General features: G+C 39.2%; 1 protein-coding gene across 4 annotated transcripts; it reads right to left on the reverse strand.

Annotated features, from left to right (window-relative positions):
• Nucleotides 1-396: 396 nt before the first annotated feature.
• nktr (natural killer cell triggering receptor) lies at nucleotides 397-19,422 on the reverse strand. 4 transcript variants are annotated; one of them, XM_059326544.1, is made up of 17 exons: nucleotides 19,293-19,422; nucleotides 16,463-16,541; nucleotides 15,717-15,791; nucleotides 14,310-14,417; nucleotides 13,185-13,229; nucleotides 10,963-11,050; nucleotides 10,175-10,204; nucleotides 9,541-9,686; nucleotides 8,350-8,572; nucleotides 8,015-8,182; nucleotides 7,832-7,919; nucleotides 6,607-6,755; nucleotides 3,831-6,527; nucleotides 3,549-3,632; nucleotides 2,749-2,808; nucleotides 1,847-1,948; nucleotides 397-1,107 (listed from the first exon to the last, which is right to left on the reverse strand). In XM_059326544.1, the coding sequence occupies exons 2-17, from the start codon at nucleotides 16,518-16,520 to the stop codon at nucleotides 1,038-1,040; spliced, it is 4,191 nt and encodes a 1,396-aa protein (XP_059182527.1). In that variant the 5' UTR covers nucleotides 16,521-16,541; nucleotides 19,293-19,422; the 3' UTR covers nucleotides 397-1,037. The 4 variants fall into 4 exon arrangements, with proteins under 4 accessions (XP_059182527.1, XP_059182528.1, XP_059182526.1 ...); XM_059326545.1 differs by lacking the exon at nucleotides 19,293-19,422 and having other exon boundaries at nucleotides 3,831-6,503; nucleotides 16,463-16,685; XM_059326543.1 differs by lacking the exon at nucleotides 19,293-19,422 and having other exon boundaries at nucleotides 16,463-16,685.
• Nucleotides 19,423-19,439: the final 17 nt, after the last annotated feature.

Consider the following 19,439-nt stretch of genomic DNA (forward strand, 5'->3'; position numbering starts at 1 on the left):
TCACACCAGCAGTTTTAAGTGTACGCAAATATTAGCAAAGAGGGAACCAAATTTTCAATTAGCTCTGAGTGCGATTAATAATTTAATGGAGTCTTCTCCCCCCTTTTTTTTATTCCAATGAAGTGAGTGTGCAGTAATTTGATTCTTCTAATTGTTTGACATGTCATAGAAAAAGTGGATTCTTTGATAAGAGAACAACAATCAGTATTTGGTCAGTGCGTGTATAAATAAATATACTAAATGCACTGAAGTCAGCCAGGATGAAGACATTATTGTGGAGCTCACACTATTGATCTCACAGGTGCACACAAGCTGCAGTTCTGAATCGACAGGGAGATGGCGCCATTGCAGAGGTACATCTCTGCACAATGATCTACTGTGAGAAAAGACGGAGGCTGAAGATGCTGTGGGTATTTATTAAATGTAAACATTTAGTATAGGCATACTATACTTTGAGTACAGCTGTTAACATTCATGTTACAGTGATTAACGAATGGAACAAAGACAAATTACAGCTTGAAACTGCCACAAAAGTTGCTTTTTTTCATTGAAAAAAATTTTTTTTTTTTTATAAGAGAGCAAGTAACTGAATTTAAGGCAAAACCTAAACCCACTAACTCCTGAAACATGTCAGAACTGAGAGTATTATACATTTACAGTATTATAATTGTACATTTCAGTGTAAAAAAAAAAAGAAAACAAGTAGAAAAGGAATATACAATATAAAATATATACAGCTTATTTCTCATAATTTATCACACAGACTGATTATTATACCTTCAGGCTGTGGCAGTCATTAAAAAAATAGATCTGCCACATGTGAGCTTGTAAAGTGGTTTACTAGTTTATACTCTTTAACATTCATTTCCTCAAACAGGACAGGATTAAACCAGTAACATGGAATCCAACCCTTCCTCTTGGAGCTTTAGTTGCTGATCTGTGGTAAAAACAGTAGTTGCAGTTTTGCGTGCAAAGTGTCCAGACTTTGTGGTGTTGTTCCGTGTTTGCACACTCACATTAAACAACCTGCCCGAGGCTCAACTGTACCGACTGCTGCGACTGTGACTTCTACGCCTGGAAGAACTGCGGCTGGAGGAGCGGTAGGACCTGAAAATACACAGAAATTATGATGAAATATTTGACTTTTCAGGCATGAATTAGATTCATACACTACGCTAATTGCTTAGTGTGTTTTGGTGTTAAACCACAATCTAACACTCAGCCACTGGAAGGAAAAGAAAAGTGGGGTTGTATGAGGAACTTAATATACATACAAATATTCTAAATAATGCTGACTTTTTAGGTGGCTAAAATATGTTCTGTCGCTGCCTCCATCTACAGTGTTACATTGCTCAGTTTCCTTGCTCAACCGCCATCTACTGTAGTAATACACTGACTATGGATAAGATCTGAGGTCTGCCCAAACGGTCAGCTCCTTTAAATCAGGATTAAAAACACTATTGTTTACTGCAGCGTACTCTTAACTTTAACACTTATCTGCTCTACTCTACTGCCCTTACTTTTTAACTACACAATGTTTGACTTGTGCTTTTTATTATTTTATCTCTTTTCTTATCCTGCTGTATCTTATTTTATCTTATTTTTATCTTTATTTCTATTTCCCTGTTTTAATTGACTGTTTTTACCGTTTTCAACTGTGTCTTGCTGTTTTAATGTGTATGTAAAGCACTTTGAATTACCTTGTGTTGAATTGTGCTATACAAATAAACTTGCCTTGCCTTACAACCCCACCCAAAAAATCCAACCTATCCCTTTAAGAGGCTGATCTGGGACCTGCTATCTTGCGGATGTCTACCCGGGTTCACCAGGGGGCGGAGTGTCTTACCGGGACCGGCGGTCAGAGCTCCTGTAGCTGTCGCTTCGTCTGCGCCCTCGTCTCCTGCTCGCACTCCGACTCCGACTGGAATAGCTGTCGTAGGTCTCTGACCTGCATTTACATACAGAGATATTATTTTAGGGATACTCCAGAATAGTGTTGAAATCACACAGATTTGTTCAGTTATACAGGGAAAATACCTTTTTGATTTTAATATAAATGCACTGCACAGTTATTTAGATGTTGTCTGCATGCACAGTGAAAAAGACTGATTGGTTATTCCTGCTTCATGCAATTGCAGATAGTATAATTAATGACTTAAGACAGGATTGATCTCTTCTAGACTGCAACTAATGATTATTTTAATTATTCATTAATCTGCTGAATATTTTCTTGGTAAACAGATTCATCCTTCGGTCTATAAATATCAGAAATGGAAAACAATGCCCAGCACATTTTTCTAAAGCCCAAGGTGACCTCTTTTAATGGTCCTACAAACCATCAGAAAGATCATTTTATGACCACAAAAGGCAAAGAAAAAAGCAGCAAGTCTTCACTTTGCTTGATAAATGATCAAAAAAGTTGGTAGAATAACTCAATATTCATCTACTTGTTTTATTTTTCCATGCTGTCACATAATCTTGATTACTAAAAACTTCATTTTACAGATTATTAAAACTTGCAGGTTTATAGAAATCCTTTCAAACTCTCAATTAATACTGAACCAATCCACACCGACTCTCTTATTCAGTTGTGACAAAGTTATAATGAGGTCATAGTGTTTAAACCTGAGTATACTGCAGTGTATACTTGATTATGTTTACATCTGCACTTAAGGGGACACAGTGAACCCTCACATGAACAATTAAACATCTCTGAGTGTTTGTTAGTCTAATAAGTGCCTCACAAACCTGGATCTCCGACGGCGATTATATGAGCGACTTCTGGAATGACTTCTACTGTACGTCCGACTGAAAGGAAGAAAAGAAAAGACAGACACGTTTGAGATCATTCTTACATTAAGGATGGAAAAATACAATGGAACATCTTCAGAGGGTCATTTATCCAGTTAAAATTTTTTTTAACATGACAGAGAGGTTTTTTAATGTTTCTTCTCTAGCTGGGTTTCCGCTGCATGATGTGGCTGTTCGACTTGACTCACTTTTGGTAGCAGGTCCTTTTCTCTGTTTCGTTTTCCACTGTGAACAATCTATTGTTGTATTGGACTTTAAGGTTTTAGGGTTTGATATTGAAAGTTTTCAATTTAAACTTTTTTTCCGCACTAAGGGTTTTCCCTTTTTAGACTACAAAGTCTGAATTCACAACTATCAAAAGGTCATTTGTTTAATGCCCCGACAACTCTCATTCACATTTTAAAATTCTTCTTTAAAAAGATGCTGCATGGTACCATGTGTATAAATGCCATAATTCTTTTTGGAATGTACCACACTAAGCCCCTACGGAGTTTAAATTGATTTAAAATGTAATAAATGGGCAATCCTGTAATTCGATCGATTTTCTATTTAGAATTGAAACTGTGACATTGGTACTATCAACAACTTGTTAATGTTGTTCTTAATGGAAAACCAAACCGAGTTAAGGAGAGTACCATGCAGCAGGAAAACGAATGATGTGGTTTCTGAAAACGATTCCCCTCTGGGACCCATTAGCTGCTCCATCAGATTATTAAAATCAGTGTTTCCGTGTGTACCTGTGACTCCTGTAACTTCGATATGTGCTGCTACGAGAGCGCGACCGTCCTCTTCCCCGTCTCCTCCGACTCCTGCTGCGACTCCTAAAATAATTACATTGTGTTATAAATCACATTTCACCCGAGCTAGAACAAAAGGTCTGTACTACACACGCAGATTTAAGCTTCTAGACTAAATGCTTCACATCCATCAAGTTTATCACTTCACAACAATCTTGTCCAAGAAGATTTACTGTCTGTGTCCTCGGACTCTTCATTTAATCAAAGGGTTTTTAGTCTTACCTTGAGGAGTAGCTGGAGCTGCGGGATCTAGTCCTGGACCTGCTGTAGGAGTGGGACCAGCCTCTGGAGCGGGACCGGGGACTGGAAACGGATCTAGACTTCTTCTCTGTGCGTGACGTTCCCCGTGTGTTCCCCACAGACGGGGATCTCTCCTCGCTGGAGCTCTCCTGGTTCCTAGGCCTCTGGTTGAGCCGCGCAGTCTTACGAACCTCATCGAACAGCGACCCCGGTCGGACCCGGCTTTTGCTTTTTATCTCCATTCTTACTCCCTGCGTGTTCGGGGTCTGGCTCTCTTGAAGTTGAACGTTTTTTGTGGTGACGGGCGGCACATTCAGGTTCTTTAGAGCCGACATTCCTTTCAAAGGCTTCCATTTGAAATTAATTGCTGTGCCGGCAGGTCTGCCAGTGGTTGTTTCATCTTGCAGTCCAGCAGCTGTTGTTGTGGAGGTTAAGGAAGGCTGTTCTTTGCTGTGAGGTAAAGCACTATCTTTACTCGCCACATCTGAAGACTTTGAGGTAGATTTAAGGGTTAATTCGGGGGCGCTGTTGTGTGAATCCTGTATAAGTGCAGGTTCTACGATTTCAGCATCATGCTCTGGTGTACAAATGTCCATATCATCTAATGTCTCCTGCTCTTTGACACTGGATGACTTAGCACCGTTGGATGACTGAACATCAGGTTCAGTGTGTTTTGGGTTTTTGTTGATACATTCTTTAGCTCTGTGTTGCTCCCTCTGTTTTTCTCTTGTTGGATTCTTGTTTAAAGAGGTTAATTTTTCATTCTCACTAGCAACACCGGGTCTTTTTTTTACAACTCTACCAGGACTATGTTTCTCTCGTTTTGATTCATCCTCTTCTTCCTCCTCTCCGAACTCCAAAGGAGGCTGCCAGTGAAAAGTCTCTTTGAGCTTCTGGTGTTTCCTCTTCGATCTCTTCCCTTTGTCCTTACCGTGATGGGAACCACTTTTGTTCTCGCTCCTTTTCTTGCGTTTATGCTTACGTTTGGCCTTCTTCTTGCTCTTGTGCTTCTCCGGCTCTGCGGCCTCCTCGGCGCTTCCCTCTGACTGAGCAGAAGCAACAGCAACAGCAGCAACAGCAGCGACAGGAGCATCTATCTTGTTTGCCTTGGTCGCCACAGAAGTGTCAAATTCTGATTCTGAACTCGCCTCCCCTTCCTCTTTCTCGGATATGGCTAGTGTCCTGGTGGTTACATTTTCAGAATCACTTTCTGAATTCCATCCAGTGAGAGCAGACAACTTCTTGTCGGGAACCTCGCTGGCCTGAACTGCTTGTTTCTGCTTTTTCGACAGGGTAGCGCTGTTGCTTTGGCTCACTCTGTCACTGTCACTGTCCCATTCAGACTTGCTATTAAAGCTCTCCGCCGGCATTGAGCTGTGATGCTTCGTCTCTTGATCCCGTGAGCTGACTTTCTCTTTTATTTTCTCCAAAGAGCCACTTCTCTTCGAGACGGCGATATCAGGACTTTGCTCACAGCCCGCCCCCTTTTCCGATCCTAACTGAGCATCCTGACTACTGGCGACTGAAATTAACTTATCTAAATTTTTTATCCTCCTCAGAGAGCTGTAATACTCCTTCCACTCCTTGTCAAGTGAATTCTTCTTGATGCTACATGCTTTCTGGGAGTTTTCAGAGCCTGATCTGCTGTAGGAGGAAGACCTGCTGTTATACTGATGAGGGGACCTGGACCTGGACCTGGACCTACTGTAACTTCTACTCCTTGAGCGACTGTACGAGCGGCTGTAGGACTTGCTCCTGGAGGACCTGCTGTTGGAGCGCCCTGCAGGTTTGTGGCTTTCAGAGTCACCTGGCAGACACTTGGGTGTGATGGAAGTCTGAGCTTTTTCTGCAACACTAGCTACCGTTTGTCCAATAGTGTAGTTGGAAGCTACTTTAGCTTTAATCTCCTGAATATGGATGTAAGACGGCTTCCAGGGCTTCTGATCAGGTTTCCAGCGTGAGGGTGGCGGACTGTCGCTCATCGGGATCACTGGGACATTTTCAGGAGCCGGGACACTCGGCAGTCTGGGGACAGGTGTGACTTTGCTCTCTGAAAGCTTCTCCGGCATCATGTTGTCCACTTTGGGCTTGCTGGCTTTCCTCTTTCTTGGGGATCTGGACGAACTCCTCCTTCTGGATGGAGACAAAGACCTAGATCTGTACCTGGATCTAGATCTCGACTTGGATCTAGACCGGGATCGAGAATAGGATTGAGATCTGGATCTAGACAAAGACCGGCTTCTAGATCTAGAAAGGCTTCTGGATCTTGAATAAGACCTGGACCTCCCTCTAGATCTGGACTGACTGGATGTGTAGGATCGAGAGTAGGACCGCGAGTCCCTGAAAGACCTCGAGGACCGCCGTCTTCTCCGTGTTGACGAATTATGCTGGTTTGAAGACGAGCGGGATGGAGATCGGGATCTTCTGGACTTTCTTTCTGAAGACACTGACCTTTCACCTTCTGACAGCAAAGGCTCAGGAGGTTTGTTCTTGGAGCTCTTCTTCTTGCCATGTTTCCGTTTTTTTGACTTCTTCTTATGTTTGGCTTTCTTCTTCTCTTTCTTCTGTTGCCGTTGCGGGCTGGACCTCTCCGTGCTGCGGTCTGAGGAGTGTTCTGGAGACCGGGACCATGCAGAGTCACTCCTGTCGTCCCATCTGCTTGAGGAATGGTCATTCAATCTGTTAAGTCAAAGGTTGCATGAAGAAATATGAAGAACAAACTGACTTTCTAAGTAGTAAGTCAAATATTGAGTCCTACTTGTCTCCTTTGGTCCACCTCTCGATGCTGGGCGGCTGATAAACTTTGGTTCTCTTCATCTCTTCTTTCCAGTGTGGCGGAGTTTCACTGCTTCCACGTTCTTCCACAGATGCTGAGCGTGATTTAGATCTCGTGGGGGTGTGATATCTCTGCAGAAAAATAACATTTTGGTGTATAAGAGTAAACAAGAAATATTTCAGATCACAAACAACTACATTTATGATTGCCTTTGAGAGCCTGCTAAGTCGGTAGCAGTGAAAAGTTCGGACTACCTTCTCAGTCAATGGTTTTTCTTTATTTTTATTATATTTCTATATTGTAAATTAATATTATAGACATACAAATTATGATGAAACACATATGGAATTACGTAGAAAACAAAAGAGTGTTAAACAAACCAGAATGTGTTTTATATTTCAGATTTTTCAAAGTAGCCACCTCTTGCTTTGATGGTCTTCAAACACAAATTTACTCTTGACGACTCAAACCTGTTAACTGAAAACCATTCCAGGTGACCAGCTCATGAAGCTGACTGAGAGTATAACAGAAGTATGCAAAGCTGTCACCAAAACAAAAAGTGGCTACTTCAAACAATCGAGAATATACAAAATATTCAGGTTTGTCTAACCCCTTTTAGGTTACTACATGATTCCATGTGTTCTTTCATAGTTCATAGTGATGTCTTCAGTATTAATCTAAAATTGTTGAAAATAATGAGAAGGCGTATCCCAACTTTTGAGGGGTACTGTACTTTGTATAAAAACTGCACTGCAGTTTCAAGCACTTATTCAAAATCCAAGCACTTTTTAGAACACCACATTAAAATTCATGTCTTTTTAAGGATTTACAGCACTCCTAGGAACCCTGATTATCAAGAATATATTAAAACTCTTAATAGAGGTCGCAGAAGCTGTGCTTAAAGATTCTTTGCTTTAACTGAATGGTGCGATTATTTCAGAATGCATATGCCTGGCAAAAAAGTTAAGATGGCAGAAATGTAGAACTAGCATACAAAAATAGTTTGTTTCTGAAGTTGATTAAATGCATGAAGAGCATGAAACCCTTTATGGCTTCAAGGAAGTAATATCTACTTGCAAGCCCTTGACACTAGTAGTGTATACAAGTTGGCCCTTGGAATAATGGATCAGGTAAAATTACATGCAGATTACTACCAAAACAAATACAACAGAAGACTAATCTCTGATCTGAGGTGATGTTCTCATACCATTGTTCCTCTGCCTTTGATCTTCCGTCCAGACTTGGAGACTGCTGGTTTCTGGTCAGTTGAAAGAGACGTTTCCTCTTTCTCAACTCTGTAGAGATCAAATTTCAAAGCAAACACCTACAGTTATTACAGAGGTGTATACTGGTCAGTGTGTAAGCTGAAATATATTCCAAATAAACTGACATCTCTGTTTTATCTTCCTGAGATGGCATGTCCCGTCGCAGCAGGAAGCGGTTCTCCGGCACTGGTGGGATTTCCTCTGGTCGGACTACAGGCTTCTCTCTCCTCCCACTCTGCTCTTTCTCTCCCTCCACTTCATTGTCTCCCTCCAGCATCTCCTTTTCCACAGGACTGTCATATTGTCAACAACACAACAGCATGCAAAACAAGATTTTGTTATGCAAAAAACCAAGCAACCTCTCAGCTCATAAAGCTGACAGTGGATCATGTCAGTGCTTCTACTTATACTTGGATACACTGATCAGTCATTTCTTAAGTATGTAAAGAGAATAAACTACCTTTGCTTGGAGGACAGAACATCACTGCTCTTCTCCTTCTTTGATTCCCTCCTTTTCTTTTTAGACCGTTTACTCTTTGCATGTCTCTTGTGCTTGCGTTGTTTGTGCTTTTCTTCTGATTCGCTTTCAGATCCCGCTGAAGAGGAGAACTGAGAGGACGAGTCGTGGGAATTGAGGGACGAGTCAGCAGAATGGGAGGTTCTTTTTCTCTTGCCTTCAAGTACTGAAACGAGAAACAATGTGGCTGTCATTTTATTCCAAAATATGCTTCTCAGTAACTAAAAGAAGGAGAGTTCAAATGCCAGGAGTAATTTTCAGCATGGTGTAACACCACAACAACTAAGGCTTTGTTTTAAATCTTCTCGGTATGTTGGGGGGCGATGAAAGCACGCCTGGCAGTGTCAGGCGGGCAGATGCCAACTGAACTTCACAGAGATCACCTCACTGATCCTCATTAAACAGAAGATCAGGTTACACGCCCCGTAACTAATGCCAGTGGAGGAAAAAATGCTGGCATCAAAATGCCAACCTCTTACAGAATGAGCACAAAATATGACCCAGTTACAACTATGAGCAAAACACGTTATTCCCCACAGGAGACCGAAACAAAAGAGAATAAAAAAGCTGAGGTATGCATCACTGAAAAATACTGGATAACATCTATTAAAGCTTTTGCATTAAGAACAAACTAAAGTTGTGATATGCCTCAACATACTCTTACTACACTGGCTGGGTGGCAATATATTAAAGCTAGAATTACTGGACTGAGCAGTAAAAATGAAAATGGCCAAATTTGGTATTATTTTTCCCGTCACAAAATCCCATGAAAAGACCAAAACCAACAATGCATTAATTGTACTAACAAGTGTTGCTTAAGTATCAGATGTAGCTTATTCCTCTGAGCTCTATTGTTTTACAGAAATGATTAAAAACACATAAATGAGAAACACTGTTTTAATTAGCAGCTGTAAATTGTCCCCATGTCCTCCTGTTTAAGTAGTGTTTGCAGTGCCCAGCTGATTTAAAGAATAAAATAGAAATAATGATGTATTTGTGACTCATTTATTAAGTTTTATATCTTCAGTAGGAACAAACGAGCTTGGGGCTGAATGCCAAACACAGGATAGGGAAGTCTGATTTTGGCTTGTTGACAACAATTAAAATATAACTTGGATCAGTTGCTGGACTTACCATCATTAGCAGACTTGGTGAAAAGCTGTCCACAGTCTATCACTCTGACATCAGCGTAGGGTCTGCTGGCTGAATCAGTCTTCAGCCCCTCGACCTTCTTTATCACTTCAAAGCCGGAGATGACCAAACCGAAGACGACGTGGACTCTGAACAGAGACAAAACATTGATGCTTGTTACAACTATACAGCAGCTTGACTATTTTGTGATTTCAGTTTTTCAAAAGGCCCTGAAAAGTTGTTTTCCCCTTTTTTTAGAAGGTGTCCTTGAATGTTTTTTTTTTACTTTGATTGATTCATATATAGTCCTAAATATTTAATGATATTAAAAAAACTTGTTTTCAAGGGCACAAAGAATTTAGGGCCATGATTAATCACTTCATTCAAATTGAGGAATTTGTTCAAAGAATAACTATTTTTGAGGGCAATAACATTACCTATGGCAGGCCTTTGTAGCTTAATTCAATAACTTCAATAGAAGGTTGAATGTAATAATAAAAATAAAAATAACTTTTTTTCTGTACAGCCCTGAAGAATTCCGAAAAAAATTCAGCGACATGCTAGAAAATGAAGGATGACTTAATTAACTGCAAAGACCATTTTAAAGCTTTCTGCAAGAAATAACATTAGAACTTACCCATCCAGATGAGGTGCTGTCTTTGTTGTGCTGTTTGTGGAAAATCCAGCAAAGAAGCCAGGGAAGGTCAATCGATGGCAGTGGTGGTCATGAGAAAAGGAGAAAAAGGAGGAAAAGAATGAGAATAATCAAGTAACTTTAACAAAGTGAAGGTGCTACTGTACCACAGAAAAAAATCTCAAAAAAAGTACAGAATTAATCAGAGCACCATTTGTTTTATGATATTTGATTGAAAATAAATTTAAAGAACACTTGAACAGTGATGAACAGGCAGTAAAAACCCTGGAGTGTGGACAATTATACAACCATGTCTTGATCAAACAAAGACAGAGTCTGTATATGTTTCCTCCATATTGTTTTCATTGATTTCTAACTTATGGTGAGAACCGGTTTTTAGTGATAAAGTAAGCCAAATAACCTCAAGCCACTTGTGAACACTATTCAAAACATATCCAAAATAAACACTGTGGTCTGCAGAATAATTGCAAATACAAACTAGTTAATGATAAATACAGTCAGGAGAGAGAACACAGCCTTGGAGACACATTACCTTGGAAGAGCAGGATGCTAGAGTTTCTGTAAATTTTACACAAAAACGGCAAGAGAAAAAAATGTAACACATGTAGATAAAAAAGAATGAATCCATGCTTCTCTGCACTTTGAAAAACTAACTGCACACAGAGAGGGGGTTTCAACAAGGACAGAAAGCAAATAAATAATGTCAGTGACCTGTTAGTTAAATGGTATTAAAAAATGCTGAGTGATTTGATTTACATCATGTTACTCACATGAAAAACTGTGAGCCGTTGGTGTCCTTCCCACGATTGGCCATCGACAACAGGAAGGCTCTGTCGTGTTTGAGAATGAAGTTCTCATCTGTGGGGAGCAGAGAAAGACGGATCGAAGTCTGAGAGCGTGTTTCCTGATACAGAACGGAAATATTCAGGGAAGAACAGATTTTAAACCATCAAACCTAAGCATTGTCTCACCAACCAGTCCTTCCATAAAGGCACAGAATTTTAAATGTTTTTTGTTTCTTACTTCTAGTCTCTAAACTGGTTTTGTATGATTTAACCTTTTAAATATAAGTCACGTATATATATTGCATCACTACGACCTTGTTCCAAAGAATACTAGATTGGTTTCCAGTCATTTTAACATGCTATGGGAGGCAAATTGCTTAAACCTGAAACCTGCTTGAGACAGATTATCCATTCACAGCCTCTTGTTGTTGTTGTAAGTAGAGCCCAACAGATATGTCAGTTCACAGATGTTATCGGCCGATATTGGCCTATCGGTATCAGTGTATATACTGTCCAATATGTGCTGTTATGGAAACTTTTTTTTCCCACAATATATAATACAGAAAATGCTGCTTGGCGTGATTTAGAAATGGTGTTAGCCATAATTCTTTTTCTTTTTTTAATAGTCAGCAATTGACTGAAACTGAACAGTAATAATGTTTACTTAGCTATTTATTTGTATTTCTTTTGATTCTTTATTTTCACAGTCATCATGTATATAAATGGCTGACTGTGCAATACATTGTTTGCATAATGTATAATAGTGTTAAATATTATTTAATAAAGTGTGATGTTTGAGAAAGTAGACCTGGGTACATTTGCAGAGTGGTGAGAAATCAGTGCACAATCTACATAAAAAAGGGTCTGTTTTCATTCCAGCTCAAAAAATGTACAGCATCGGCCACCATATCGGTAATTGATGAATTTTCCCCTTCTTAAATCAGTATCGGCCATAAAAATCCCATATTGGGCTTTAGTTGGAACTGTTACTAATTTATTTGTTTATTTATTTATTTGTGTCTGTAATTTCTTTACTTTTTGGGTGTCCAGAGATGGTGAGGGCTATGCTTGAATGTTTGTGTGAATATGTGCAGAAAAATGTATAACTTCAAAAATAGAAAGAAAAGAAAATGTAACGGTTGTAAAAACAAAACTACGCACTCAAGTGTCTATCATATAAACTGGACCACAAAAATGTGACTGGATGCTCAATATGATGAATCATATCTGAAGCAAGTTTCAAGTCTCCTGAAGATAATTTTTATAGCACACTAAATTAATGTAAACCAAGCATATAGAATAGAGTGGAAAAGTGGTCTTCAGTGATGACGAGTAAAGGATATGTATTATACTTAAATAGGAAAATCCACTAGAATTATCCTTTAAATATGAGATTAAATATTTAAAAAAAATATTCTACTATATATAAAATATAAAAGCACTGAAGATAACAGTCATAACTATCAAATCATAACTCTATTTGATTTATTATTTAAATTTGGAGAAGACAAAAACTAAAATGCTTCCCAATGCCTAAACATATATTTTATCTATATACTATATCCATGCTGCGAGGCTACATACAGCATTTCCACAGTGGGTCTGCCTATTTAGCACAGCCTGTATCTGACTACATGTCAGGGCAGTCATGTAGCTATAAATACCACACATGTAACATATAAAGTAACTTTATACGCTAAGGCTGCGGGGGCAGCGGGTTTAACAGGGTGTCTGTGTGAATATAAACCCTCTAACATCCCTTCAGGACAGATTTGCACCTGCGCCATTGCAAACATTTGCACTGTTTTGACTGACAGAGGAAGGTGGTGGGGACAATGTTGACATGGTGTTACTGAGCTGTGTACATCTCTTACCTTCTCATTTTGCAAAAGACCACTCTATAAATAAAAGAATATGTTGAAAATTTTAGGCAAGAAGATTGTAGCTTTCAGTAAAGAGAATACCTACTCTCCATGCTGATTTGATAAAGCCCACTACTGTTACTAAATAGAAGACAGCACTATACAATGGAAAAGTGAAGGTCAACAGAGTCATATAAAAAGGAAAATTCACAAGAAATCCATTATTATCACAATAGGCACATGCAACATTATGCTCATGCAAAAGTAGCTAAGTTGTATTTGATAAACAATTATGAGACATAAACAATGTGGACTGTTTATTGGAAAATTTGATCTTCCCATTACCTTCAAAGTAGCCGCCATATATGGACTCTCCTCCTCTTCCATTTCCTGCAGAGATTAAAAAAAAGGAAATAATTAGGCCAATTACAGAAAATTGCAGAAGAAGTGCCGTCTCATTAGCATTTTGGACATTAAAACGTGATTCTGTGTTCCTAGGACACCGTTTTTAACTGGCTGCTACATTCAGGAGACAGTTTTCTCCTGGATTCCTGGTATAAACGTATTGGCATTTTAATGAGATTGATAGTGTCAATCTATATCAACTTTCTTGTATATACAATTAATTGTTAGCTGGGAAACCACGCAAAGCATCACCATAATTGAAAAAATAATTTGTCTCTAAGTGAGCATTTGATTCTGCTTTTAAAGGCACAATGAGTAGGATTTGTCTGTCGCAGTTTGTAAACAACATTTGAGGCTGGCCCCTCCTACCTGGCTCAACAACAACAGAAGCGCTCTCCAGCAGGGAAAGCAAATCCAAGCTTCATTCTTGTTGAGGAACCAGCTCTGTCCACTTGGTGTTTTGCTTCACTGTATTTTATATTTTATCTACACTGAGTCTTGGATGTGTGCTTATGAGATGGAACCTGGTCACGTTTGTAAACGTAGTAAAGCCAATGACGAGAGGCTACACAACTAAGAAAGGACAAAATGCAGAGGGAGGGCAGGGTCTCTGCAAATAGAGACACTGCCACACACTTCTAGTGGTTCATAAGTGATGATTGAGAGGGATTATTTATGTATGAGTCAGTCCACAAAAACTTCCCATTCACTAATGGCCACAGTTTTCTCTGAGAGGTTGCAATTTGGCATAAAGGTCAAGGAGGCGTGGCAGTGGGAGTGGACTATAGCAAAAGGGTTAATAACTTTCAAATGGATCTACAGACTTGCACAAGAATTTGTGGGAAGGTTGGTCATAAGTCAATGTCGCAGCTAATTTGAGATACGAAAATCCAACTCATTGTGCCTTGGAAACAAACAGAATCAGATGCAGCAGCATTTTTACAGCAGCTCTGGCAGCAAACAGCTGGTTTTACAAAAGTGAAAAAAGCAGTTCGACTTAATTCAGACAATTTGATCAAACACACACTTTCAAAGTAAATTAGGTTATATGTTAGACATCATTACCTTCGGTGAAGTCGCCGCCTTGGACCATAAAGTTCTTTACAACTCTGTGAAATGTGGAGCCTTTATAGCAAAGCTTTTTCCCTGTGACTTTGCCAATTCCCCTTTCACCTGCAATTACATGGATGTTAATTGAGCTCTCATACAGTCAACAGACCTGCGACTATATGAAGTGTTTCTGCATGTACCAGATGCCTTGAGATGTTCAGAAAAAGTAGTCCTGATCATTGCCACATGGGCTCAATCTAAACAAGGGAATTAAACTACTCTTGGGAGGAAAGTGTCCAATAAACTGGATGCCTTTGTTCAGACATCCTGTTGGTAACACAGAACTGCTGAATTCATTAAGAAATCTCCACTGGAGTGATACCAACAGGGAGCAGAATATTGGCCCAAAGCTATTACCCCCCTGGATTTCCCTTTCCCCCAAGAGTGAAAGAAGCCGTGAATGCAGAGATTTCATTAGATGCATTTCAGAAGACAGAGGGCTGGCTGTTCAAATGGGCAGCTTAGGTTGCTAATCTTCTAGTATTTTGCTTCACTGGCTTCTGCATTGTTCCAAGGGTTTGGTTTCCTATGATGTGAGCTGATCCCCTCCTAAAAGGACACATTAGAGACTTTGAGAAAGCCACAGCAAACTGCCCGGCTGAATTGTGTATATCACTGTGTTTTGTTGTGTCTGTGTGTCCAGGAAAAGGAGCAGTAACCAGCCGTCTACCATGTCTGCCCTTGCCAGCATCACATTCCCGTCGGCCAGGTGGGGTGAAAAATGAGAGGGAGGATCGATCTGCAGTCTGTTTGCAGATTAATGGCTATCTCTAGGCAGACCGCCACTACTACAGTACACTGTGTTCTGCTCTGTGAAATATCTGGTGAGACAGACCAGGAGCCCTCTATGCATCCAGTGACTCCATCTGTCACTGGACGTTTTACACTATGACCAGAGCCCCTGTCCTCAAGATATCAAATGACTAACAAGGGGTGTATTGCATGATACTGTGGCTCTTATTTTCAATTCATATCTTATATTCTTAATAACTCATCTATTCAACATAATTAATGTATGGCAGAGATAGTAAAGATTAAAAAGAAAGTAAAATGAGACAAGGAACGCACAAAAATCAAGAAAATGACTGTAAATGACTAGTAAATCCCCAATGTCTCTGTATTTATGGGAGAAAAACAACACAACACACATTTTTGTAGGAATTAAATTAAGCACCATAATGCTTTGGTTTCCATTTCTCAGTTTTACTTCTGAGACATGAAAAAAAGAAAAGAAAACAAAAAACAGTTTAATGCCTTCAAACAGGTTTCTCTCTTCTTCTTCTTCTTCTTCCAAACACAAATATTTGGTTATACAGTGCAGTAAATGTTGCAAAAACATGTCCTTGACTGAACATTACTCACCAGTGCACAAACAGAGAAAGTTTTTGCTTGTCTTGGGACAAATATCCGAAAAAAGTTGAAAGACTATGCGCCCAACTATAAAACACACAGAAAAAGAGAAAAATATTAGCTCATCTCACTTTCAGTCACAAAAACTATCAATGTTTATAGATATGAGGTCAATAAAAAAATTGGTGTTACAATAAACAATGAGGGAAAGAGAATGAATAGGCCAATGATTCAATTAAGAGTTACTTGTAGCAAAAATGTTACAAGACTGCACACTTTTAAGTAGCCAACGATAAGAAGACTCCTGCAGTGAAGTTCAGACCTTATAGAAACTTTTCCATAGCTGGGAGCCTGATGAGGGATTGTTTTGTGCCTCCATTTTCAAATATGACTCAATTAAGTATATTTAGCTCAAGGCCACTAAACTGGTCTTTCCATTCATATCATTTGCCCATAGTTCCTGCATGAAAAGTACACATGCTAATGGCTCCTTCTTACACCTTCACTTCAATACAAACATTCCAGTGAGGTTACTAACACTAAACCAGTCTACCGAGCCAGTACACCACTCAGTGTTCCACTTTCATTTTGTACAACCAAGTAAATATCAATCAAAAGCTCCAAGGCTAAAAAAACAAAATAGAGTTTAAAAATCTTTATTTATGTCAGTTCAAAGTAATCAGCTATGAACATGAGCTGAGGCTGTTTACATGTTTAACTTATTCTCATACCTGTGAAGTGATTTTAAATTCTCTTACCTGGCTCCCGGTTGAGCTCCACATCAAAGTAACACTGAGGGCGGTCCTTCACCCCCATTGTGATCAAAGTCCGGATGACCTAAAATGTAGACAGAGTAGAAAAAACTGAGCTGGAAAAATAATAAGCTTCCACTCTCCTAAAGAAGCAGCGGGCTTCTGAAGTGTACACCTACAGAATACAGCATATTTAGAGTGTGCTGCAAAACAATGTAGAGAGAGTAAAAGACAGCGAGGGAGGATAAAAACAGAAAGGGGAGGAGAGAGTATGATGGGAGGGGAGTAGATAGAAGTCTATGGGGAAATCCACTGGCTATGCAAATCCAAGCACAGCTCAGCACAGCTTCATAACTGTACACTATTAACTCTGGGATCGTTCCAATACCTGTAATTACCATACTATTTAAAGTATGCCAAAAATACCAGGTTGACCTATTGCATGCATGTACAGTATGCAAGAAAGCTCGCTTTTCTGGATCTTTTGACCCACAGTCCTCTGCACAGTGGAAGATACGTCACATTGACCGAGCTGCTGTGAGAGCATTGAAATTGAAATTGAAGCCTGATGACAGCTCACTGAAAGCAGACTGTGACAGATATTGGAGCAAGAAAATCCTAGTTGAGCTCAATGTTGTTACAGCTCCAACTGTTTGCATTCTGCATGCTTCAACTGTATGCATACTGCATGCAAAGGACATACTTTGTCAGGGAAGCTGCAACATCTGTTTCCACTGTCCACACTTTTCTTCATTACTGACAGTGAGTGAAATGCCATGAACTGTTGCAAGTACTGAGCCTCATTCCACATAGCAAATGTGGGAGTGAATCTATTAATTTCGAGGTGTGTCTGTGGTCTTCTGGCTTGAACCTGTTTGATTTTTATTAGGCCGTAGTCACTGCAACAATATCAGCAAACACCAATGGCAGCGCCACACCTCACACTGTTGTTTACCCTTGTCAAATAATTAGAAAATCATAACACCAAGCTAAATAATGTTTCCATAACCTAGTCTAAACTTGTTCAAAGTAAGTGTTGCTCTCCTGTTGCATAAAAGACAATAAACTGTTGATACTTATACAATAATATTTTGTGTGTCAGCAGCTTGTATGCACACATCACTTACACGTCTGCCTTGCCAGACATTATATTGCTGGCAAAGTTCGTGACAACAAGAAAGCAGAGATGCCAATTATCTTTCAGCAATGTCTTGATTTATTTAAGACTATAATTGCTTTTACAATTTGCATGATACTGGTTGCATATTGTTCAGAAAATGCTATAATTATTACCTCACATGTGTGTATGTGTGTTGTGGGGATACTAGTCCAGGATCAAACATCATATTCTACTGAAGCTAATTTCAGGCCTCTAATAGCTGCAAACCCTAAGGAAAGAGATGTGGATCTCACTTGATGAAAACATTTATCCAGCAAGCTCTGAAGTACAGTCATAAGGGTACAAAGAAGACATTTCTACAAATGAATGTGTCAAGTCTTTTAGTACCTGTGGACGAAGTGTATGTATTATGTTACTAACAGCAAGGTTAAGCTTTAAAAGGAATTTTAGAAGAGAGCAGCTAAATTATAGGGCTTTCACAAATCAGACCAATAAACAGGAATGAACTGCATTAATAGCCAGAATCATATCATGTTGTAAATCTCTGCTTGATGTTATTGTGAGATGCTAAATATCGTCACCCTGTTAAAATAATCGCCTAACTCATTTTTTCAAGTTTTGCAGGAAACACAAAAGTGTTAACAAAAAGTGTAACATATGACATTTATTGGTCATTTCACTCAAAAAGGATGTAACAAAGGATGGTTATTGGCATAGTAATAACACTGTGTGTAAATTACGTAACTTAAGAGAAATAAATGACTTATTTTGAAGGTGTCTACATAAGAGTCACACAAGCCTGTCAGAAACATGACGTGTATCATGAGCATTAATGTTACTTCAAAGTGTCATTAATGTTCATGACACATCCCATATCATGTTTATGACACACTCATGTCACTCTTATGTAGACACCTGAGAGTAAAGTGTTACCATATCTTGCTTAAGTCACAAAGGCATGTTCAAAAAATTGCCTAAGTCACATTTTATTTTGACTTAGGCATACTAAATTCGCTTAAATCACACACTTGACATAGGCCATTATCTTAAAGGGGTAAAATCACATGATTTGATCAACTGAGGATGTAGGCGATTTTTACCATAGGTGGACGGCGTCATGAGTAGATGACTTGGGCAAAAAAAAAACAATTTTGACAAAAAATGACTTAGGCGATAATTTTAACATTGTGACGATATAGAAAGCAACAATCAACAACCCCAGAAGGCTCAACACAGCAAAGCAGTTTCAAGTATTTAGCTGCATAAATTAGAGGTAATGTGAGCTACATGTCCCGAAGACCACAGTGGCTAATTCATCATTTAAACGCAATCAAAATACAATTTTTTGCACAAATATCGGCAATCGAAACAAGGGACAGTTAGTTGTTCATCACAAAGTCTACATAACTAGCGTCACTAGCCCACCAATGTCCACATTTACGGTTTATATCACTGTCAACAAATCCCACATTTTACTCACAACCACGACAAGTTCAAGCTATCTTTAGGCCAACAACAAACCAGTAAACATTCATGAGCTACAAAGCTAACAACAGCTCAGTGACGACCGTTAGCGCATCAAAAATGGTTAAGCTAAAGCTAAAGTTAGCTAGCTTACGTTAGATTTCTCTCAGCCACACGTATTCGCATTTAAATGTTACATTGAAAAACACATTACAGGTTATTAAAGTATGCAAATACAATAGTGCAACTAACCTCTGTATAGTAGCTAGCCAAGCAATTAGCTACTCACTGACGGCCGACAGTTAGCATGTGCTAACTTTTAATGAAGAGCTGGCTGCGGGATACGCCAACTAGTTGAAAGTATTTCTGTCCCTCCCGAGTTCCCGTAGACGATTTGTT

The sequence above is a fragment of the Centropristis striata genome, chromosome 23 (genome assembly GCF_030273125.1).
Source record: "Centropristis striata isolate RG_2023a ecotype Rhode Island chromosome 23, C.striata_1.0, whole genome shotgun sequence".
Lineage (NCBI taxonomy): Eukaryota > Metazoa > Chordata > Actinopteri > Perciformes > Serranidae > Centropristis > Centropristis striata.